A 24,441-nucleotide genomic window follows, 5' to 3' on the forward strand; every position below is an offset into this window, starting at 1 on the left:
TAGACGCTTCCTCTTATTCTATTGGATAATGCTAGGGGTCCAATTCCATGCCATCTGTATCCTCCTCTTGGCCATTTGATAAATTGTTTCCTCCTTAGTATTCTCCTTCAAATATGAATTAATGGACATTTTGGAAGTAGCTGATTGAGGTTCCTTGATTAGACTTGATACTCGGTGGCATGAAACATTGAATTTAGTTACGAGAGCCTCTTGATGAGAAACACCACGATGAATATCAACAATGTTAAAAAGGGGGCACTACCAAGGTGATGGTGGCTCACCATAACATGCATTAACTAATGGAAAATCCTCAAATTTCTCCAATTTTAAACCTTTATGCAAAATTCCTCTATTAGTACTAAGCACTACCCTTTCACCAATGAATGCATAAAAATAGGCTTTGATTATGGAATCAACGCTATGATTCCTATCAAATATTATAAAAATGAAGAGACACCACCAGGAGATTACCAGGCACAAACTAAGGACCTTAAAGAGACAAGCCCAAGAAATATTGAATTGAAGGAAAACTTCGGCTATGCAGCATGAATTTACCTCAACAATTGACTAGAAATCCCTCCTAAAAACTACTAGATCTATGTTGCGATGAATCCTCTCCACACTATGCTCCTTTGTAGATTCCTCAAGGGTAACAAGGGTTGGACAAGGGTGAACCAACTATTTAAAACAAAGAGTGAGCCATCTAGACCAACAATCTCCAACATTCCACCTTCATTTAATGTCAAATTAAAACCAAAATGACAAGGATGATCCCTCATGATACTTGAAGTGTGTACAATGGTACATATGGGGTGTGATCATACCAACGTTAATGCACCATATCCCATCAGAACTTCGTAGTTAAGTGCACTTGGGCTAGAGTAGTACTGTGATGGGTGACCTCCTAGGAAGTCCTAGTGTTGCACCCTTTAAAAATACAACTTGAGTGGGCCTAATGGTTAAGAGCATGTGTTTCCTCCCAAGATGTCACAAGTTCAAAACCAAAGGGGGTTAGAGTATGTATGCCTTTGTAGACTTAGTAGTCAAATTGCTGCGCGGAGGTGGGTCCCTTGTCCCACAAACAAAGGGGGTCTCATACACCAATTTGGTGTTTGGCTTGGCCTTAACCTTAAAATTAGATAATAATAATTATATTATAATGAACCTTGGCTTTCTTCCTCTATTAATAAATTCGACTTTAAAATTAAATAATAATAATATTATTATAATAAACCTTGGCTTTCTTCTTCTATTAATAATTTCGATTTGCCACTTAAATGGCATTCATAACTTTGAATAGTTCATGGAAAATTTGATTAAAGGATAAGGGAGATGGCAACCCCTCTTTTTACCTTTAATTTTCCACATTCGAAGTAAGAAGTTGCACTGGCTAAGCAATAGAGTTATTGATTCCTTTTTCCTAAGACATGCAATAACTCTTTTGAAACCATTTAACTAACCCCTCATTGCATTCATTAAACGAGTCTTTGCTAAATTATCCTTAGTCGAAGTGAAACAATACATAAGTTTGATAATTATTATCATTAACTCACTTATATACCTTGAATCAAGAATTTTTCACGGTTAGTATAGTGCAAGTGCCTTGACTAAAACCAATTTTTTTTTTCACGTCCAATTTAAAACCTAAAACTTAATCTCCTTAGGGATCAAAGATAATTTTTTACCTTCTTAATAAATCGTTAATCACATCTTCCATAAACTATATAAAGTAGGGGATAGAGAATTCAAAGAATCAGCAAGCTGATTCCATAAACTATATAAAGTAGGGGATAGAGAATTCAAAGAATCAGCAAGCTGATAGTTTTGACCATTTTCAGGCTGTGTTGATCGAGGTACGAATACTTCCCGTGCGCTGTTCGACCGACTTGCAACTGAAATTGGAGGTGAGAAAATGAAAAAACTAATCAATTCATTCAAATTGTTATTATGTTTTGGGTAGGAACCCATTGAAATATCAGATTGATTGGGAGTTTGGAAGTTGTTTATTAGATGAAGGAAACTCAAAATACTCATCTAAGATAACTGGCTGCTTGGGTTGATTGATCGTTTCATATTTACTATTCCTTCTTCATTTCTTTCTCCCTTGCGCACATTTCAGGGATCAGAGAAAATCAGATCAGCAATCACAATAATGATGAGAGTCCAGGAAGACTTAGGCATAGAGGCAAAGGAGGCGGCTGCTCGGGAAGTGGCAAAGCTGCTGCCGATGCCTGAATCGCTCGCATCCATTGCTTCCATTAAAGCCGACTACGCTATCCGCCAACAGGTATGTATGCAAACAACAGAGTCTGCTATGTTATTTTAGAGAGGGATCCTCACAGGTCCCATGGCGTCTTTGATTGATTGAGGTTCGATGGAATGTGGACATTCAGAGCAGGAGGAGAGGGAAACCCCCTGAATTATTACAAGTCTGAGAATTTTACTAATTAACTAACTTAAGGCATTTTAATGTCCCTTTTTTGCAGGCGAATGATGCACAGCTCAGCGCAACTGTTGTGACGCAGGTACTTTCCCTCTTTTGTACTATCCTACATAGGTTCCGAGGTCTGGTTTGCCGCATCATAGAATTCTCAACGTACCACAATCCTTGTGCCAATGGGGTGTCCACAGATGTAATGTCTCTCCTACCAATATAATTCTTATTGGCTGCGGGATGAAAACTTGGCCTTCCCCCTCCCCTATGGGATGTGGTTGGATACAATTGCCCCCTTGCTGATTTGACTGTCATTCCAAGGGCTTTCTCCTCTCATCATGCAAGACCATACTACTTAATGCTGAAGAAAAGTCATCCACAACGACAATGCATGTTTATCTGGATACAATATTTGGATATATTGCGTTTATCCTACATGACAAGCTAAGCCATTCCGGGGAAGGGACAGATTGATTGATTGTCTTGCAGATCAGGAGGACACTCCAACTGAGAAATGGTTTTTCTTTCTCGCTTATAGCTTATGACATCTAGATTTCTTCACTAGTCCACCTGTTATTCTTTTCGTTTTGCAGGTTGAACAAGCACAAGCTGGCATTGAGGCACTTTCTGCATCTCAAAAGACAATTCAGTGGCTTCAAGAAAATTTTGTTCTTATTGACAGGTACTCTCTTTCTAAAATTTACGGTGCCAAAACTGTTTTTACCTTATGAAAATTTGATTTGGCTTGATGTGCCTAGATCTAATACTTAAAAGACAAAAAATTAAAAGAATTGTAATCACCGTAGCTTCACTTGTGGGGGTATCCAGTTCCACCTTTAGTATTGGAACCGGTCACAAAATATACCTACGGACTGCAACACATTACTGTAGATGATTTGTCCTTAAGCTAAAGAGACTAGCTAGTTTTATCCAAGTTACTGGCATTGCTCATCTCGAGATAACCATCAAGAACTTTCTATAAACAATAGAGCTTCTATGTTGGAGGGGTGCACAGATGTTAGAAGCCACGTAATGGGGACATCCTAACCAGTAGACTTCTTTGATCTCTTGTCTGGCATTACCATTATATACACTTAACTGCATTTTCCAACATAGTTATCCTCATATGTTGGAGGGGTGCGCAGATGTTAGACGCCATGTAGTGGGGACATCCTAACCAGTGGACTTCTTTGATCTCTTTTCTGGCATTACCATTATATACACTTAACTGCATTTTCCAACATAGTCATCCTCATGCACGATTATTGTCCTTAGGGACTTGATCTTGTGTTGGTGCATGATTATTTCTGCACAGAACTTAATTATGTGTGCACATTTAATAATTAATTATGCACAATATTGGCTTTGTAATTATCGTCAATGCATTGGAGTTACCAAGATAAAGTTAGTCTTTCTTTAGTCAACTTATCTTAATCTTACCATGTATTGACAGATCTTAGGTTGGAAGTAAACTTGACTTGGAGCATCTGACTATTTTAGGCATAGTTAGTTCAATTGTGGCTTAAGATTTGCAAATAAATGAGTAGTTAACATGTGAGCATCTGCTTTATGAAAAGAAGAACACAGGTCCTCATTCTGTTATGATGATTGAAATGAGAGAATAATTGAGCTTTCCCTTGCTTTGTGGAAGTTTCCTATTAAAGGTTTTGCCCTGTAATATATGCATTCATTTGTGGGCTTGCTTTATGTTTGTTCTTGTGACCATGTCAATATTTAACACAGTATGAAAGCCCACCATGTTAAATTTCCATGAAACTATGCAACTACTTAGATGAATAACTGAAAACTGAAACTAGTTTACTTTCACCAAGATACAGAGTTTCTTAATAATTCATGAGCAGTGGAATAAAAAACACAGAGATAAAAAACACATCACACAAATTGACACACTTGTTTTCTTACGCAACCCAACAGGAAAAACCTGCTTGCTTGATGTGGTATTTTATTGATTATCTTGAAGCAATTGAAAATTTGAATCTATTACAAAGCAATCTGTCTCTCTTGAGAAAGCATTCTGCTTCTCTCACAAATCTCAGCTGATATAGTTGATCTCGGCCTGCCTTGATCACTGCTTGATCTCGGCCCTCTAGCTCACAACCAATCCTTTGCTGCCTCCTTGACTTGCTCTGCAAATTCACTGATCTCTTGCTCGATCCTGCTCCTCCTTCCTTGCGCACTTGGCAGCCCTATTCCTTGTGCAGATTCCCTATTTCCTAGTGCACTTCAGGTCCTATTTTCTAGCGCACTTGTGCCCTATTTCTTAGCGCACTTTCTGCCTCCTATTCTTTAGGACCCAGCTCCTATTCATTGCGCACAATCACCTCCTAAATCCTTGCGCACTTGTTCCTCCTATTTCTTAGGAAAAAATTCCTGCGCTCTCCACAATCAAGGCTCCTCTTACAAGCTCGTGAACTGTCTTATCACACAAACCTTGTGCACAAAACTTATTAATTCTTTGTGCCTTCATCCTCCTCTTTATAGGCCCAATTCGAACATGCAAGGAGACCCAGTTCAAATTTAGAACTCGAGTTTTGATTGATGAGTTAACTGAGAGTTCTTCTCGTCCTTTCTCCAATCAACACTGGAGCTCTTAACTCGTTCTTTCTTAAATCAAGACTGAAAGATAACTCGCTCCAACTGAACTTGTAACTGCCACCTCGTTCTGTAGTGAAACTGATGAAGTCTCCTCTTTAACTGAAGCTCCAACTCTATGCATGCTAACTTGATAATTATTCCAATAAACTGGAAATAGCTCATCCTAACTGCAGTGTAACTCATGAGAACAAGTCGAGGTCTTCATTGGCTAAGGCACAAGGCAGAAGACCTTGCTTGCTAAATTTTCAACACCCCACATCATTTGTAAACACACCTAGTTGGCTGCCACATGACCAGGGTGTTGGAATTCCCAAGTAGAATTCTATTGGTAATCTTTAAGTGGCCATAACTTTTACATCCGATGTTTGTTTTGGGTGATTTCTTTTCAGGGTGTATATTTTTCCATCCTCTCTGGATTGGTGAATTTTGTTTCTGTAAATTTAGCTTTTTATTGTTATAGAATTTGCATTTATCATTGAAAACCATTCATAATGCTCATTTTTCAAACTTCTAGGGAGCATAGCTTATTTGAACGAGTTATTATTATTATTTCAATTTGCGTATTTTTTCGAGAAGAACACAACAATGAATTTAGTTTTTAAATTTGAGGAATTTTGTGTAACAATTTCCTCATATTTTTGTGAACTGGGCCTATATTTTATTATATTTTTTTGTTGATTTTCTTTCTATTGATCACCTTTTGCATCGTTTGTATGACTTTTTTTTGTATCCATGAGAAATAACTTTATATTCCATATGAGGAATATACATGTTTTGGACCTTGGTCCTCGAGGAACAACTTAGACAACAAAGGTTGAAGCCAATGCAAGAAATACTTATTATGAGCTCAACATTCTCACATGCAAGAATTGAACCCGGCTGGGGAGAATAACAACATTTCCCCCAACCACCTGAGCTAAACCCTTTTTATTTGCAGAAAAAAACCCGAGCTAAAACCAATTGACTCGTATGACTTCTTATTTGATGTATTGGTACTATTGCAAACCAAAAATTATCTGTTATTTGCTGAAGTGGCTGCACTATAGATAGACATTGTACATTTCATCGAGGAAAACTGAGCTCTCAAAACTGCCAAGTAGCCAAATGTTGTAGCTATGGGGTAGCACCATCATGCATGTTCCACCACCCGAGAGAAGTCAAATTCCCCTAATCTCTAATTCAATGGTTGGTCCCAAAGGCACCATTTCCATTGATGTAGTAGCTCAATTGTCTTCATATGGTATCACACTTTGCTTCATCATAGACCAATTTGTCTAATGTTTGCATATAACCAACGTGAACCTTTGGTTCTTTGTGTGATTTTCTCTTCACCCCACCTCTAGATGCTGGTGTTGAAATCCATGATATATGATAGAAGTTTGGTGTAAGCACATGCTATGGCATGTAGTGGAATGCTCAACTTTTCCCATTGTTTTTCCACCTCTATATGGATATGATTACACAAGTTCACATGCCTAGTCCAAATAATGCCCTTATTCTGCCCTATCCGGGCATCCATTTGCTCATTCACCTCCCATTGATTGGCCAATTTGAATATGCAAAGGGAATCATGTTATAAATTGGCTTGGAGAATTGCAAAACATACCTAACTTGTGAACAAAAATGATTGTCAAGAATAGTTTCCCTCACTGCAGTAGCACCATCTCTATTAGTGCTCTAGTCATCCTAGCCATGACTCATCAAGATAGCACCCACTACCCCTAAGTTTCACTTCAAAGTGCCTCATTTTCTTCATCACTAATGTTCTAGCATGAGTAGATCTTGTGCCTATCTTAAGATGATGTCAAAGCCCAAAGTCCCATGATTAGTTGTAAACAATAATATCATGATGATTTGTGTTATGTATCTTGATTTGTGAAGTGTGACCATTGTGTCTTATGTATTCTATTAGACCATGCTCATTAATCTATGTATTCTATGTGACCATCTCTATTAGTGCTCAAGTCATCGTAGCCATGACTCATCAAGATATCACTCATTACCGCTAAGCTTCACTTCAAAGTGCCTCATTTTCTTCATCAGTAATGTTCTAGCATGAGTAGATCTTGTGCCTATCTTAAGATGATGTCAAAGCCCAAAGTCCCATGATTAGTTGTAATATCATGATGATTTGTGTTATGTATCTTGATTTGTAAAAAGTGTGACCATTGTGTCTTATGTATTCTATTAGACCATGCTCATTGATTTATGTAGTGTTTTTTGTTTGTGTCTAGGTGTCATAATCCTCATTTGAAGATAGACCCTGCCCTTATGGATTTTACTAACCATCTCATGGAGGTCATTTATGGCCAATGTGGGTGTGCAAGGGTCTCCAAGTAGATCTATTAGGACACATGACATAGGGACCCCCCTAGGTTTTTTCACTTTACCTATATGTGAAAGTGTTGCTCATGTCTTGTAAAGGTTATTATACCTAGAGAGGACACTTATTTTATTCCTATACATGGATATCCCTATGTATTTGTCACACTTTTGCCCAGGTGATCATCTCCTTACCACTTTTGGAACTCATGATGTGTATTTAACACTTGAGATCATTCTAAATATTTTTTTGTAGAGCCTAGCAAGGCCCTAGGCACTTGATGACTATCCTTTATGCACATCGACCATTCATACCATGCCACATCATATTTCAATGAGCACTCGGTCCAAATTACCATTTGTGGAGGCACATGTCACCTTTAGAAGAGTCATTCATCTTGTAGGTTACATCGTGTGGCTGTTTGAGCATCTACTTGGGATGCATGGAATTTTTGATCCTCCTAGGCTTTTGGGATATGGTTAGCATGATTTGGAAAGGAGGTTACACATTGGAGAGCTATTTTGGAGAAATTATCCCCTCATGGAGCAACCCACATGCCATATGTGTGGATGTTCCCTCTCTTGTGCATATTTGTTGGCCTATCTGGTGGATCAATCTTCAATAGAGAGGTATCTTGAGATAGTTACTGTGCATCATGGAGGGATGTTGGATCCCTCCATGATCCAAGATCCCTCTCACACGTGTGAAGGGACAAGTGTCTATTTCAGATTGGCCGAATTTCAGATTTGTTCTGGGACGTTGACCAATGTTGACCAAGCGCTGTTTGACTGTGGTTTTCTTGGGATTCTTCCTATTTCTCTAGGACCCATTGGAGGGCACAAAAATCAAGGAAGTCTGGGCACTTTTGTTAGAAAATCGAAAAGGCAAAAAGATTTTCTTATATTGATAATTACTTATGATACCTTTGTGTTCTTATTAACTTTCTTGTGTTCTTCTTTTATCTTTGTTTTATCAAGCAATCATCAAAACAAAACACGAAGATCAATGACACCATATTTAGGCACTTAGCTAGGGCTAAAACCCCTCTATAGGGGAAAACCCAGTCAAACTCTTCCACTAGCAAATTCAAGTTGAGATAGACCAACACCCTAGACCAAAATACCTTCCTCCTCCACCAAGTCAACCTTCCTTCCTGTAGACGGTCCTTGTCAAAGTCTCCAAGTACTAGCTCCATAGTTGCAGCGTCAATCCAGAATTTCGGCCTAGCTTTAGAACTGCAATTTCCGCACTTCCAGCAGTTCAGTGACTTCACACGTGTGGGTCTACTGGTAGCATGTTGAGACAAAGATTGGCATGGTATCTAGGTATTGAGGGATCCAGTCATGTTTGGATTGCTTGGAGGCATGACTTTGACTAGTGGTTCATATGGGATCCTGGTATCAATTTGTAGATGCCTCTACAATGGACAGGTGCGAATTGCTTGAGGGCAAGCAATCTTGGGGCGGGAGGATTTGTCATATCCCCATTTTTATTTTCCTCCATAGTACAACCAGGGTGGATTTCCAGGGCACGGGATGGCCAGATCATGGGAGCAGGTTTATGTCATCAGGGGTTCCAAGGGAGTTTTGAGGAGTTTTTATGGGATCCGATGGCATTCACTTGGCATATTCCATCACCCGCACAGTTTGCCTTTCGTTCCGTTGCATTCCGACAACTTTAAAAAATTTGCATTATTATGGGGCCTAACTTAATTAATTATGCTCGAGGTGGCATTTCGGGAGGATTAATTGATGGAACACCTCAGTGTAATAGCTCGTTGGAACTGGAACGAGAAGATCTACAGGATGGGATGTTGAGAAGTGGCTTTCAGTGGTCGGAGAGAGTATGGTGGCCAATTTACCATTTCCCACATTAAAAAGAATATTTTAATTGAAATAAAAAGAGGGAAAAGTGCTCCATGATTAAAATAATAATAAAATGGGGGATTCTAGAGGGGTCCATCAGATTTATAAAAAAAGGAGGCCATTGAGGGGACATCTCAGATTTGTGTTTTCTTCTTGTGGAGAGGTTTGAGAACTCGGTTCTCTACTTCAGCAGTAGCCCCAGGATGGAAACCCTCGGGTTTGCTATTGTGTGTTGGACGAAAACCCAACACCATTGAGGAGACATCATCCAACAATCTCACAAAGCTTCAGTGTTATCAACGGTTTGGAGTGGGGATCACACAATTCTCTAATTGGAGCGTCATTTTCAGTTATAGCTTTGGAGGTTGGGTTTAGGGATGCAACAAATATTTTTGGAGGTCGCATTTGTTATCGCTCAGCTATTTTCCAGTTGTATTGGCATGTAAAACCTCATTCCAGTTAATATAATACAACTGAGTTTATTTCCCATTCTTCGTGTTTTTGGGTTTATTGATTTATTTGCGGCAACAATTATTGTGTTTAATTTCTGCAAATTTGTACGGTGCTCTAGATGGAAATTGTTGTTGATTTGGGATAGCATTGGATGTGCTCTAGCCACGAAATTTGGTGGAGAGGTTGGGGCACATGAGATCTCCAATACCTAGAAAGGGTTTGGGCAGATTCTAAACAGATAAGGAGATATTAAAATAATTAATATTTTTAATGGAGTTCTTAAGTCTAAACTTAGGGAAAATAAAATATTAATGTGTATTAATATGAATCTGTGTTAGAGTGGTCCAAAAGACATGGATCAAGCCAGATCTAATCTTAGCCGTTGATTAGGGACTTAATCTCGGCTGTTGAGATGTCAACAGGAAAAGTATAAGAGGAGGCTTGAGGGGCACTTGGAGAGTACACTAGAGTGATCAGTCATTCTATTCTCTAGAGCGGGGTTTGCTAAAAGAGATAGAATCAGTGATCGAAGTTGCAACTGAGGGGCATTGAGTACAGAGAGATAGAGAGGCAGAGATAGTGCCGATAGAGCAGCACAGTCGCTGGGGAGAGTGACACAGTAGTAGCCAGAGCTCACGAAGGGCCACGCAGAGGTAGCTGGGAGTTGCGCAGAGCTTCAGAGAGGCCAGCGTTGCTGAAGTAGGGCCTCCTAAGGCTGACGCAGACCCATCCGGGGTGACGCAGGGCTAGCGCTGGGTAGAGAGGGGCTGACGCAGTCTAGAAAGGCAGACGCTGGGGTTTCTAGGGCAGATTGGAGCTGAGGAGCTGCCAGAAGGTGTTTTCGGGGTTTCAGCCAGGATATTTGTCTCAAACTGAGAGGTATTACTGCCAAAGAAATTTTCTGTTGGGTAGGCCGAATTTGGCACCCAGATTGTACTTTGATATTGCTTAATAAGAAAACCCTCAGATAGCTGCACCGGTTTTCTCACATTGGGTTTTTTTCGGGGACATTGGTCCAAAAATAACGGTGTCATTTGGTGTGATTGTTTTTGTTTCCTTCAATTGTTGATCTGTAATATGTTGAGCATGCACTAGTGTTTATTTTCAGTATTTACATTGTAAATAACTTGTTAAGTAACGAAACAAGTAAGTAGGAATAAATCAGATAAAGTGCATGGAGGGTTTCTAACTAGTAGACTTAGAAACTCCAACACGGGGTAGCATCGGATGTGCTGTAGCCACGAAATTTGCTGGAGAGGTTGGGGCACGTGAGATCTTCAATACCTAGAAAGGGTTTGGGTAGATTCTAAACAGATCAGGAGATATTAAAATAATTAATATTTTTAATGGAGTCTCTAATTTTAAACTTAGGGAAAATAAAATATTAATGTGTATTAATATGAATTTGTGTTAGAGTGGTCCAAAAGACATGGATCAAGCCAGATCTAATCTTAGCCGTTGATTAGGGACTTAATCTCGGTTATTGAGATGTCAACAGGAAAAGTATAAGAGGAGGTTTGAGGGTCACTTGGAGAGTACACCAAATGATCAGTCATTCTATTCTTTAGATCGGGGTTTGCTAAGAGAGATAGAATCAGTGATAAGGAGAGCAGCTGAGGGGCATTGAGTACAGAGAAACAGAGAAGGCAGAGATTGTGCCGAGAGAGCAGCACAATAGCCAAGGAGGGTGATGCAGAGCCAGCAAGGGCTCACGCAGGGCCACGCAGAGGCAGCCAAGTGCTCCGCAGAGCACCAGAGAGGCCAACGCATCTGACACAGAGGCTCCCAGACCTGACGCAGGGCCTCCTGGGGCTGATGCAGGTCAAGAAAGGTTTACGCAGGGCCAGTGTGAGATAGAGAGGGGCTGACGCAGGTCAAGAAAGGTTTACGCAGGGCCAACGTGAGACAGAGAGGGGCTGACGCAGTTTAGATTGGGCAGACGCTGGAGTTGCATAGCAGTTTTGTGCTGAGGAGCTGCCGAAAGGATTTTCCAGGGTTTCAGCCAGGAGATTTCTCTCAAACTGTGAGGTATAGATGCTAAGGAAATTCTCTGCTGGGTAGGCCAGTTTCGGCACCCAGATTGTACTCTGATATTGCTTAATAAGAAAACCCTCAGATAGCTGCACCGGTTTTCCCGCATTGGGTTTTTCCGAGGACTTTGGTCAAAAAATAATGGTGTCATGTGGTGTGTTTGTTCTTGTTTATTTTAGTTGCTGATCTGTAATATGTTGAGCTTGCACTGGTGTTTATTTTCAGTATTTACTTTGTAAATAACTTGTCAAAGAAAAAATAACAAGTAGGTAGGAATAAATAAGAAAAAGTGCAAGAAGGGTTTCTAACTAAGTAAAATTAGAAACTTCAACATGGTATTAGAGCGTGATTGCAGATCACAGGAGGACTGAGGACATCAACTGAGCGGAGCAATAGCAGCAGAAAACAGCTGCCCCGAGGTGACAGAAGTTGTTTCTAGCAGAGCAACAACAAGGGAAGGGTGATGCAGTGCCTGCGTCATCAAGGGTGAGCTAGGAAGAGGCAACGCAGAGGCTAAGGAAGGCAAAGGGAGCCTCACACAGAGCCACGCAGAAGCTAGGAGGGCTGAGGCAGTCGGCTGACGAGGTCGGGTTGCTAGTGTCGGGATTGCGCAGAGCCTAGGAGCTCCCACCTTCAGGTTGCGGGGGTTTAGAAGGCTGTGAGAACATTGCAGAGTGGAACTGGTGAGGTACTATAGTCAGAACAGTACTTAGCAGGGCAAGGCCAAGAGGAGGGAGTTGCTATCGAGGGTTTCTAGCCGAGAAACCCAGATCAGTGGTGCGGTTGCACAGACGATCAGAGTAGGGGGCATCTCGACATCGGTAGAAGGATTTCTAGGAGGGAAATCGAGACTCAGAGGGAGTCAGATCGAGAACTTCCAGGAGGGAAGTAGAAGAGCATCATGGCACTACACAGAGTGAGAGACCAGGACAGACTGGACGGAGCGTCAAACTTCACAGTCTGGAAGGCCAAAATCTTATCTGTACTGAACAGAAATCGTGTCAAGAACTTCGCCTTGAAGGTTATAACTATCCCAGTCGACCCCAATGATAACAACAAGTACGAGGAGGCAATGGTGAGGGCCAAGAGCATCATCCTTGACGGGGTCAAGGACCATGTAGTACCACACATTGCTAAGAAGGAAATGACATATGAGATCTGGGAGGCCCTCAAGAAATTGTACCAGCGTACTTCTGTGCAAAGAAGAATGTTACTAGAGAATCAGTTGAGGTCGTATTAGATGAAGAAGGGAGAACCGATTGACACCTTCCTCGGAGGACTGAATGAGATCCGAGACCAGTTGACTGCTATAGGAGCGACACCGGATCAGGAGCTTATGGTGAGGACAACCCTGAATGCTGTCTCAGAAGATTGGGAAGTGTTTGTCCAGAGTATCCTGGGCAGAGGAACTCTCCTACCTTGGGACGAGATGTGGGCAGCTCTTCGCCAGGAAGAGATCAGACGACAGTCAAAGACAGGTAGCAACAACAAAGGGATCAAAGTTCAGCAGGAGGAGGAGGATGTGGCCCTAGCATCTGAGGGAAAGCAGGAGAAGCAGAAGAAGAAAGATCTCTCCAAGATCAAGTGCTTCCACTGTGGGGAGATGGGTCATTATGCGACCCAGTGCCCAAGGAAGAAGAGTAAGGGAGAGTCTTCCGAGACTAAGGCAGCTCCAGCACAGGCAGAGAAGGAAGTTTTGACAGACGATGATTGTGCCATGAGTGCACACGCACCACTTGAGCGGAAGTGGGGAGACATCGAGCTGTAGTCAGGAGGACTACAGGCGATGAGGGGCAGGATCCTTGAGGTACCCAACCTCTTGGATTAGACCTTACTACGAGAGCCTCGATGAGGAGTAGCAGGATTGGTTGGGTGGGTAGAGATGGATGTGGATGGAGCGGCAGAGAGAGCTACAGTGTAGGAGTCCCAAGACAGTGCAGAGCTAGCAGGCTGCAACAGTGCGAGAGGCACAGGAGTGTTGCACCAGTGCAGGACGACACAGAGAGGTGTGCAACGGTGCGAGATGTAGGAGAGTTGTTGCAGCAGCGCAGAGGTCAGAGAGGGAGTGCTTGTCAGCGGCAGAGGCAGCTTCAACATCAGTGGGTGTTTCTAGCCCAATAGGGAGGTCAGTTGGGAGATCAGTTACTTACTTCTCAGTAACTGAGTTGCAGTGCAGTAGTGGGCAACACAATGCAGCTTGATGAGAGGAGGTGCAGTGTGGATGCAGTGTTGGGAGAAAGGACCAACAACAACACGAATGTAGAGGGAGCTGTTGTATAGATGCAGTGGCGGAAACATGGGCAGCAATATAGGAGGCAACAGTGCAGAGGATGTTGGGCAGGAAGACCTAGCATCAGCACAGGTATCGATGCCAGATGATCAGAGTAATACTCAGTGTGGAGTATTGCTAGAGCACAGTGCTTGCTAAGAGGGAGTGTTGATTTGGGGTAGCATCAGATGTGCTCTAGCCACGAAATTTGGTGGAGAGGTTGGGGCACATGAGATCTCCAATACCCGGAAAGGGTTTGGGTAGATTCTAAACAGATCATGAGATATTAAAATAATTAATATTTTTAATGGAGTCCCTAAGTCTAAACTTAGGGAAAATAAAATATTAATGTGTATTAATATGAATTTGTGTTAGAGTGGTCCAAAGACACGGATCAAGCCAGATCTAATCTTAGCCGTTGAGATGTCAACAGGAAAAGTATAAGAGGAGGCTTGAGGGTCACTTGGAGAGTACACCAGATGATTAGTCATTCTATTCTCTAGAGCGGGGTTTGCTAAGAGAGATAGAATCAGTGACGAGGAGAGCAGATGAGGGGCATTGAGTACAGAGAAACAGAGAAGGCAAAGATTGTGCTGGGAGAGCAGCGCAACAGCCAAGGAGGGTGACGCAGAGCCAACAAGCGCTCACGCAGGGCCACGCAGAGGCAGCGAAGTGCTGCGCAAAGCACTAGAGAGGCCAGTGCAGCTGACACAGAGGCTCCTAGAGTTGACACAAGGCCTCTTGGGGCTGACGCAGGCCAAGAAAGGTTGACGTAGTGCCAGCGTGAGACAGAGAGGGGGTGACGCAGTCCAGATTGGGCAGACGCTGGGGTTGCAGAGCAGTTTTGTGCTGAGGAGCTGCCGGAAGGATTTTCTCATGTTTCAGCCAAGAGATTTCTCTCAAACTGTGAGGTATAGCTGCTAAGGAAATTCTCTGTTGGGTAGGCTAGTTTTGGCACCCAGATTGTACTTTGATATTGCTTAATAAGAAAACCCTTAGATAGCTGCACTGGTTTTCTTGCATTGGGTTTTTCAGGGGACATTGGTCCAAAAATAATGGTGGCATGTGGTGTGTTTGTTCTTGTTTCTTTTAGTTGTTGGTCTGTAATATGTTGAGCTTGCACTGGTGGCTATTTTCAGTATTTACTTTGTAAATTAATTGTTAAAGAAAAAATAACAAGTAGGTAGGAATAAATCAGAAAAAGTGCAAGAAGGGTTTCTAACTAAGTAAAATTAGAAACTTCAACAATTGTGAAATAAATTTGCCAATGTAAAAATCCCTGGTAATCTTGTCGAAAATAGATAAAGGAATCTTGTGGTGTGTTTGTTCTTGTTTTTTTTAGTTGCTGATCTGTAATATGTTGAGCTTGCACTGGTGGCTATTTTCAGTATTTACTTTGTAAATTAATTGTTAAAGAAAAAATAACAAGTAGGTAGGAATAAATCAGAAAAAGTGCAAGAAGGGTTTCTAACTAAGTAAAATTAGAAACTTCAACAATTGTGAAATAAATTTGCCAATGTAAAAATCCCTGGTAATCTTGTCGAAAATAGATAAAGGAATATTACACTTGGGCATCTTAGATCTAGCCTTTATCTAAAAATTTGCTTGCTGGAATTTACTGGGTATATTACTGAATCAAGTCTGTAATTTTCTGAATCACACATCTAAAGAGGGCTCAAAATTTGATTTTTTTTAAGTTTCGGTAAATTTTTCCTATTTTTGGCCATATTGGACATTAGTTTTAGCACCATTAGCTCGCTGACCGGTTGGTTTGTTTATTGCTGTAATAAGTTGTTTCAGATCTGATATATTACTGGATACATCATCATAAAGTGGGCTAAATACATAAATTTGCATTTGTTAGCCATTGGAAAATTTTTGTGCTTTTTATGTTGGGTAAATGCTATGATCTAAAGTGACTTTCTTGCTGCTGTCATAAGTCTAATAAAGTGCTGAAATTTTCTGAAGTATTACTGCTGATTTGATTTTTGAGATCTAACACTTGCTTGTCTCATTCTAAGTTTACAAAAAATTTCTGAATTTTGCACTAAAAGCACTCCTACACTTAAGCTCTAAATCTCTGATCTTGTGATTGGTATAAGTTGCTTTAACACTTGAGATCTAATCGACATCATTGTGTTTGACATCTAATTGAGGCATTGTTAAGAAATCATTGGATAACTGCTCTAAGTTAGAGATCATAATCTTAAGAGGTTTTAAATATCTTGGTTGTCTATCTTAGGCACTTGGCATCTTAAGTTTCATTGGTTAAACACCTTGTGGAATATTGTTGAACATTAGCAATTGTGTCTTTATGCACCTATCTTGTCTTAAGATTGTTATCTAATCATTGTTGAGTACTCTTGCTATAAGGAAATTTACACTAAGTACTTAAATAACATAAAAAATCTTAACTTAAGGAGACTTCACTCAATAAGCATCCTAGGACTTAGTTTGTATTAATAATTTACCTCCAAACTTAAGCTTGGTTGATAGACTCCTAGGGCAACCCTTTTCCAATTAGCTTGAGGGATTCAACTCTTCTTAGTGGTTAACACAGTGACCTTGCAGTGGTCAGAGCTATAGTCTCTGCAGTACCGGAGGCACTAGGTGGGTGGAACACAGGTGGAGGTATCGTTAATCAGGCCATTGCTTGCTTCCCGTTGGCTTCCATTTCACAACCTACTCTGAAGACTGTTTCTCAAAACAGTTAAGGGAGAGGTTCAACTTAGACTAGACATTTAAGCTAAAAATAACCAACATCCTTGCATCACACCTAGCTCTTAGGAATTTCATATCATATAGGATAGTTTATCATATTAAGCAGCGGGTGTCCATCCGGTTACTTGGTTTCAATTTATAATAAGCAAGAATTGTGACTCCATAAGGCACTAGTCTCATACTTCAAATGTAATCAAATCATTAATATTGCTAAATTATACCGAGTAGCTAGGCCACTCATCCGTGTCTCCCAAGCGAGTTGGTTTGCAACTCGTTTTCCTTCACCTCGTTCCGTAAGGACTACCACCCATAGCTTGCTGTTGGGAGAAAACTAGAATGGAGTGGGCGGGGATTAGAGTGACAACCCCCGCCCTGAGCGGTTGTCGCAGTGCCTATACAATCAGTGCGACAAAAGGACTATAAGGCTAGAATTGCTCTGTCAATCACTAGGTACCAACAATTGTGGACAAAACTAGGTCAAAAGAAGGGTCAAAGCTCAAGCAAGTGGTCAATAGTAAAAGGGCTCATGAGCACTGACTCTAGGGAGAAAAATACGCCGATAACACCTGTATTGACATGGGGTATTAAGTCCTTAATCCATAAAAAATCTACCATATTGCAAGAGCCTTTCCACCCTTTTATACTTTGTTGCTTTGGTTCCAAATATTATTTCTTTTAACATATATGCCCTAAGTTGGATCTAATCAAAACTACAATTGACAAATTTGGATTTGGCTTGTCAATAGCTTCACAAAGACCACTCATGACTTCTTTATATTTATGTCTTGATACCCCAAACAATCTTGGGTGCAAATAACGTGTTGATACATGTAAAGGGCTATGCATAATCTTCCATCTTTGATCAACATCTCATATCTCCTGGTGATTTCCATCTATATTATCAAAAGCACTTGCAATGACTTCCTTGTAATGGCCATCCCTTCGTAAACAAAACCCATATAAGGCTTGTCACCATCAACCATGTGGAGCATGCCAACAATTGGACTACATGTTTTTAAAACTTTGTCACCATTTTTCCAAAAGCTCTTGGCTAGCATTATTTGTTCCACATTCTTTCCTTTTGATTTTTGAAATGTGATATCTCTCCTACTTAATGTTGCAGAAAGTAGCTCTTAGGTTTTTTATTTAACAACTCTTTTCAGATTAATGTAATTGTTGCAAACCTTGAGTCACAAAGCCTCAACAATTTCTAGTTGCATTTTTTTTTTGTATGTGCTCAATGTGAGATGATGGTTAATGACATAGCTTACGACTATTCTTGCTCTTTCGATTGTGTCATTGATCATGGAAATTTGGCTAAATAATGCAACAATAAATCCAAGCAATGAGCTGCACGAAGGGTTCAATAAATGGTCTTATACTTCTCCATATTCATCTTTCCCACACCATCACAATTTGAGGCATTATTGGTGACAACTTGGACAACATTTTTCTCCCCAATCTCTTCAATTGCTTCATCCAAAATTTTGAAAATATATTCACTGTCTTCACTTAATCTATTGCTCTAATTGACTTAAAAAAGCACCCCTTGAGGGCAATAAACAAGCACATTGATCGATGGTTGATGAGTTAAAAAGTTAAATCTAACTAGCCATCACTGAAAATGGTGGAACCTGTAGACTTCCAAGACTGTTTAATATCAACCAACCTCTCTGTTACTCTTTCCTTTGATTTCTATAGCAGAGTGGTATTTAAAGATTAAGATCCATGAGGAACATTCCCCTTGCAAAAAGCAACAACCTTTTTTAAATACATTTTTAAAATGTGGGCTTTTGGCCACATTAAATAAAATTGCACATGCATAAAAAAATCAGCAATAGAATCATCAAATTCTTCTCTACAGGTTTGTAAAATGCATATACTATTGATGCTACACCTATTTTTGTTGGGACAGAACTTGAGCCACTGATATCTGAGGTGAAAGAAGTAATGCTAAGTGAAGAAGACATGCCAATCTTTGTATAAATTTGATGTCTCTATATTTCCCTTTCTCCCCTTTTTGCTTTTGATTTGTCAGTCTTTCTGCATTACATCTTTTTGTTTATAACATACTTTTGGGCATTCTTCCATTGCACTGCCATTTCCATTAGTGATACTAAGGACGTGGTCCACTGCTCTTGTTAAGGAACTAGTTAAGTGTTTTCCTCACATCTGACATACAATCTGGTCCTTCCTTCTTGACATGTGCTCATGCCTCAACAATTGATTTTTGACGTGCCATTTAATTAAGTTTTTGCATTTTTCCTTTATTTTTTTGCAGTTATTAGATTTTGTAACTAAACAAACACATGTATCTAAAATGCACAAATTTACTAAGAGAAAAATTAAAATGCACCTGAAGCCTAAGGTTGATTATGCTCTGTTCATTGTTGTATGTTGTGGGCTGTAGATAAATACTTTTCAAGTTTTCACTGCTCACTATGTTGTTTTGTCCTTGGTTCCCTGGACTCTATATTCTAAGCAAGCCCTAGTTCAAATTTAGAAGCCTTCGATTATGTAATATGCGAGATCTCTCCCTAGCCCCTACTTTACTAACTTACCAGGGGCCGTCAAAGTTTTGCACCCTTCAATTTTCAATTCAAACCCAAACATAGTGGTATCAGATATCTCCTTGGGTTACTAGCAACCCTCGAGACTCTTTGTTTTTTCTTGGATTGATTTCCTTTCCTTGTTAGTGGAGTAGAGGGACATAAGTCTTTTCTCAAAACTCCTGCAAAGCTAATTGAAGCTATCAAGGTGCTTCTCTTCCCCTTCCTCCTTTTCTTCTCTTGACACCTTGTATACTCCCGATTTCTTTTCTTGAGAGTGTGCCGAAAACTTGGATGTAGTCTCTTTCGTAATGAGTGGAGTTGATATCTTCATTTCCTTATGGGTTTAGATGAGTCTTTGGTTTCCTCTTGAATGAATGGACCTACTCATTTTTCTTCCACTTCCTCTTGATCAAAAGCTTCAAAGTTGTTGTTTGGTGGGATTCACTGAGATCTTTTGCTGAGCTGTGATCCCTTGGGTTGTTGCTTCCTCTGCCTTTTGGATACTTGTTTAAATGGTTCCTATTCATCATTGTTTTGGGAAGTGGGGTATTGCTTTGAAAGGGGATGTGTTCCTTGAGTTCTTGGGCAATTTTTTACGAAGTGACTGTATTCGGGCAGCAATTACACTTGAAAGGTATTTGCACGTGTTGTCGCCCAGATTGTACAGGCACTGTGACAACCGCTCAGGGCAGGGTCTGTCACTTTGATCCCCGCGGACTCCGTTCTAGCTGTCTCCCAACAACAGGCTATGGGGGTAGTCCCTATGGATGAGGTGAAGGAAAACAAGTTGGGAACCAACTTGCTTGGGAGACATGGATGAGTGGTCTAGCTACTCAGTTGAATTTTAGCAAGATTTATGATTAGATTAGATTTTCAAATATGAGACTAGTGCCTATTGGAGTCACAATTCTTGCTTATTATAAATTGAGACCAAGTAACGAGATGGATACCTGCTGCTTAAATGATTTACTAATATATATGATGTGCAAATCCTAGGATCTATGTGTGATGCAGTGATCTTGATTATTTTTAAATAAATACCTAGTCTAAACAAAACCTCTTCCTTAAATGTTTTGAGAAACAGTCTTTAGAGTAGGTTGTGAAATGGAAGCCAACGAGAAGCAGGTAGTGGCTTGATTAATGATACTTCCCCCTGTGTTCTACCCACCTAGTGCATTCGACACTGCAGAGACTGTGGTCCTGACAACTGCAAGGTCACTGTGTTAACCACTAAGAAGAGTTGAATCCTTCAAGCTAATTGAAAAGGGGTGCCCTAGATCTCTATCAACCTAGCTTATGCTAGGAGGTAAATTTTAATGCAATCTAGAACTAGGATGCTTATGCAAGAGATTATGAGTGAGACTTTTAGGTGAGATTACTTAAGTGCTTCTTTAAGTACTTAGCTATATTTTACCGCAATTATGATGTTAAGTACTTCATAATGCTTAGAACAGGTAATCTCAATCAAGAGAAAAGTGTTAGATTTTGACAGTGCCAACTATAAATAATGAAATGCACAAGATGTGATTGCTCAAAAATATAGATCCACAATTTATAAACAATAGAGCAACAGTTAACCAATGATTCAGTGCAATAAGCCAATGACCATTATCCACAAAAGACAATAAGTGTTCTTAGCCAATATTCCTCAACACAATATGATTTATCAATTTTTAAGTTAAGAACACTTAGATGGAATCTAGACCACCGCCAATTATATGCACAAATGAAACAAGTTATTTCAATGCCATTTGGATTAGGGAGACTTAAGAACAATTTATATACTTAAACTGAAGATTTGAAATGTGCTTATAGAGTGAGCTTATTAGATGTGAATTTTCAAACTTTGTAGCATATAAACTCACAAGGAAAACACAATGCTAGTCACTTCCACAATGTCAATGCTAGGAACAATTTACAATAGAGTGTAATGTTGAAGAAAGTCTAACTAGGTTTGGTATTTACAAATGTAATTTTGATCTTTGTACTTGTCAAGAAAAAGAAATGTTATTTTTGTAAATTATAAGAATGAGTTTCTTGCTCATTCCATAGGTCTAGGAAAGTCAAAGAGTCAAAGACCTGTGTAAAGAGCTCTTCTTGAGCATATATGTAATGTATACAAGTCTATAAAATGGTGTCTAACAACCCTCCAGTAATGACAAGCACAATCCTCTTCACGTCGGCCAACAAATGAATTAAATGTAAGTCATGTCGGCTCACATAAGATGACACATCCCTTCGTTGGTTCATGTTGGCTAAATATGGAGACATAACAACTATAAATACCCAACTAGGGTATCCACAAATCACAGGTGCAGAACTCAAACTTGTCTGAGATTTTCGGATGAGATTACAGTGTTTCAAGACAGCGGATAAGGTACAGGAAACTTGGTTGCCTCTGCACCTTCGTGGGTAATCACAGAAGCAACATTACAGTCTCAGCGTACTTGCAAAGAGGAGGACAGTCTCTGTCTCGGCCTCCTAATGATCACAGTCTTCAACGCAGTCATACAACACGCAGTCACTATGTAATATAGTCTCAGCATACCTGTGATGGAGAGATACAATCCCAACACACTTGTAAAGAAAGTTTACGTGACATCTCAGTCAAAGTCTCGGGATAGCTGTAATGAGAAGATTTCGGTGATCAAACAGAGACATACTTTGTCTCGACATTCTGAACACAGTCATAATTGAACACAGTCACAATGAATCTCAGTGATCCCATCTCGGTGTAATTGTGATAAACAGATCTCACAGTAACACGCATTGGCACGATTTGAATGAAGTCATGATCTCAATGAAAACATAGTTACAGAATGCAGAGATGATCTCAATAAAGAAACAATGAAGATCTCAGTAAGTATGTGACAATGGAGGTGTAGTAATGATCTTGTTGTTATAATGAATATCTCAGTGAAAATGCAGTGATGATGACCTCGATGAAGCAGCAGTGATGATGATGATCTCAACAGCAACGAAGAAGAGGATTGGTGTCTTGGTCTTGGAGTGGCATAGTATGTCAAGGGTCATGGTCTTGGTATTCGTCAATTGGAATCTCTATAAGAAGAATTTTGTGCGGGTTTTCCTCTCCAAGAGGGAGAGGTTTTGGCCTTGGCAGAAAGCCAACATTTTGTGTTCTTGTCTCTTTGTTATAGTAGCTATTTGATGAATTAAAGAAGACACACTAGCATTAAAGAATATGCTAATAAGCTAAATGTTAAATACCTCACAAATAGTTATCATGCTAAGAAAAATCTCATTAACTCCATGCCCTAGATTCTTCAACATGTAAGACTATGAGAGCGCTTATGCAATTTATGTTTCAATGACCTTACAGTGAGCAATAAGTGACTATTATGACAACAGTGAATTTTTTTATGACAACGGTGTATAAATGTGCTTTAGATGCTCGTTCTAAAGTGCAAATACTTGCCCAATATCATAAAGAGAGACCCAACTACCAAGTAGACTTAGCCAACTTAAGAATTTGGATGGATTAGGCTTTCAAATATGTAATTTACCACTGTTATATCAGATTTATTATGCAGAAATATCAGTCACCAAAACTTCAAGATTCATGCCAAGCTATGATTGCTCAACTTATGCAATTTATTCCTTAATATGCCAAGCAACTTATGAATGATTTTTTAGGCCAATTTAGGATGTTTTTATCACTGTTATGAGTTAATTTACTTGCTGAAGTAAAACAGTGAGGAAACAAGGGTTAGGAGATCAAACCCTTAGGTCCTATACCTTGAAGTCTACTAGCCCAACTTTGTGCAAAATTTTATCCAATGACTTGAAACCTGAATATAAAACTTTGAACCAATTTTCTCTGCAAAACACACCAACAATCAATCTAGAAAATTTTCAGAGATGAGCATATAGCAGATTAGGGCCAAGAGAGGGCAAGAAAGAGGCCAAAATGAAGGGAAAAGGCCTCAATAGGCCCGTGACTAGGGTAAAAGACCTATTAGGCCTCATGACAAGCCCAAAAAGGGCTGCCGTTGGGCTTAGGAAGGACCGAAAGGTGCACCAGGGGCTGCGACCTAGGGTTTTGAGGCCCTAAAGCCTGCGACACCCTAGGGGAGGCCTCAAAAGAGGCAGTGACAAGCCCTTTAGGGATTGCGACTTAAGGGAGAGAGGGACAGAGGGAAATTGGAGGGGCCGAGGAAGGAGAGGAAGTCGAGAAGGGAGAAGGAGAGGGAGGAAAGGCCTCTAGGGCCTGTGGCAAGGGTTAGGAAGGGAGGCCATAGCCCGTATGGTTGACAACTAGCTTCTAAGAGGCTAAAAGGGTGATGCTGAGAGTTTGGAGGAGAAAACTGGGGCTAGGAGCCTTGAAAACCTTGAAACCCTTGCTCCAATTTTTTTTATGCTTCAGCTCTTCAATTTTATGAAAATTCTTCCGTGGTTGGCCCTGCAAAAATTCCTAGAGACTAGATCTTACCCTCAAGGGCCTAGATCTAGCTCTACTTTAGCCTTTTCTCTTCATTCAAACCTGCAAAAATGAATATACAACACCCAAACCCCTAATATATACAAAAAAATTCTTAAAATCCCAAACCCCAATTAGCAAAAATAGTTTACGAAATAAATTTACAAAATTATTTTACAAATTATACAAGGGTTTTAAAATAAATTTTGAGATATAATTTTCATGGTATTTTTCTTTGATAAATGGCTAAAAATGCTTCAGAAACCCCCCGCACACTATAGCCTTAGCGAAGATTTAATCCACCATATAAATACATAGGATCCAAGCAAAATGATCCTTGCCCACAGATTGTGAACTTGGAGACCAAGGTTTGAAGTGCTTGCAACCACTATGTATTATCTCAAAATAATCTTATATAAGCACAACATAGGAAGCTCGTAGTCAGTACATACCACAAATCAATGAAGAAGTACACCTCGAGTTGCACATTATGGCAGAAAAAATAGTTTCTAGCGGGACAGTACTTACACAAATGCTTCAACAACAATTTACTAGCCAGAAATCAGATGGCTAGAGACTCAACTGACTCTCTAATTTATAGCTAAATCCTTCAAGTGGAAAAATAATGGCTAGCTTCTTTGATCCTTGTCAAAATAATTTCGGCTGCCAAATAATACTTTATCGTCTTTTAATCTTAGCCATTGAAATAATTATTTTTGAGGAAAATTCGAATTTTTCT

At 40.0% G+C, this 24,441-nt stretch overlaps 1 protein-coding gene and 1 pseudogene across 1 annotated transcript in view; both read left to right on the top strand.

Moving 5' to 3' along the window:
- Positions 1-810: 810 nt before the first annotated feature.
- On the top strand, positions 811-929 carry LOC149203601 (5S ribosomal RNA; annotated as a pseudogene).
- Positions 930-1,740: 811 nt separating this feature from the next.
- The window catches only part of LOC149203602 (exocyst complex component SEC6-like), a 456,452-nt gene continuing 433,751 nt past the window's right edge, over positions 1,741-24,441 (top strand). Inside the window, exons 1-4 of the mRNA XM_089403504.1 lie at positions 1,741-1,904; positions 2,120-2,287; positions 2,487-2,525; positions 3,028-3,116. Of these exons, the coding sequence (XP_089259630.1) occupies positions 2,153-2,287; positions 2,487-2,525; positions 3,028-3,116 (263 nt within the window). The 5' untranslated portion in view covers positions 1,741-1,904; positions 2,120-2,152. The remainder of the gene's footprint in view (positions 1,905-2,119; positions 2,288-2,486; positions 2,526-3,027; positions 3,117-24,441) is intronic.

The sequence above is a fragment of the Pinus tabuliformis genome, chromosome 2_1 (genome assembly GCF_031772625.1).
Source record: "Pinus tabuliformis cultivar Carrire ecotype Pingquan chromosome 2_1, CPIR1, whole genome shotgun sequence".
Taxonomy (NCBI): domain Eukaryota; kingdom Viridiplantae; phylum Streptophyta; class Pinopsida; order Pinales; family Pinaceae; genus Pinus; species Pinus tabuliformis.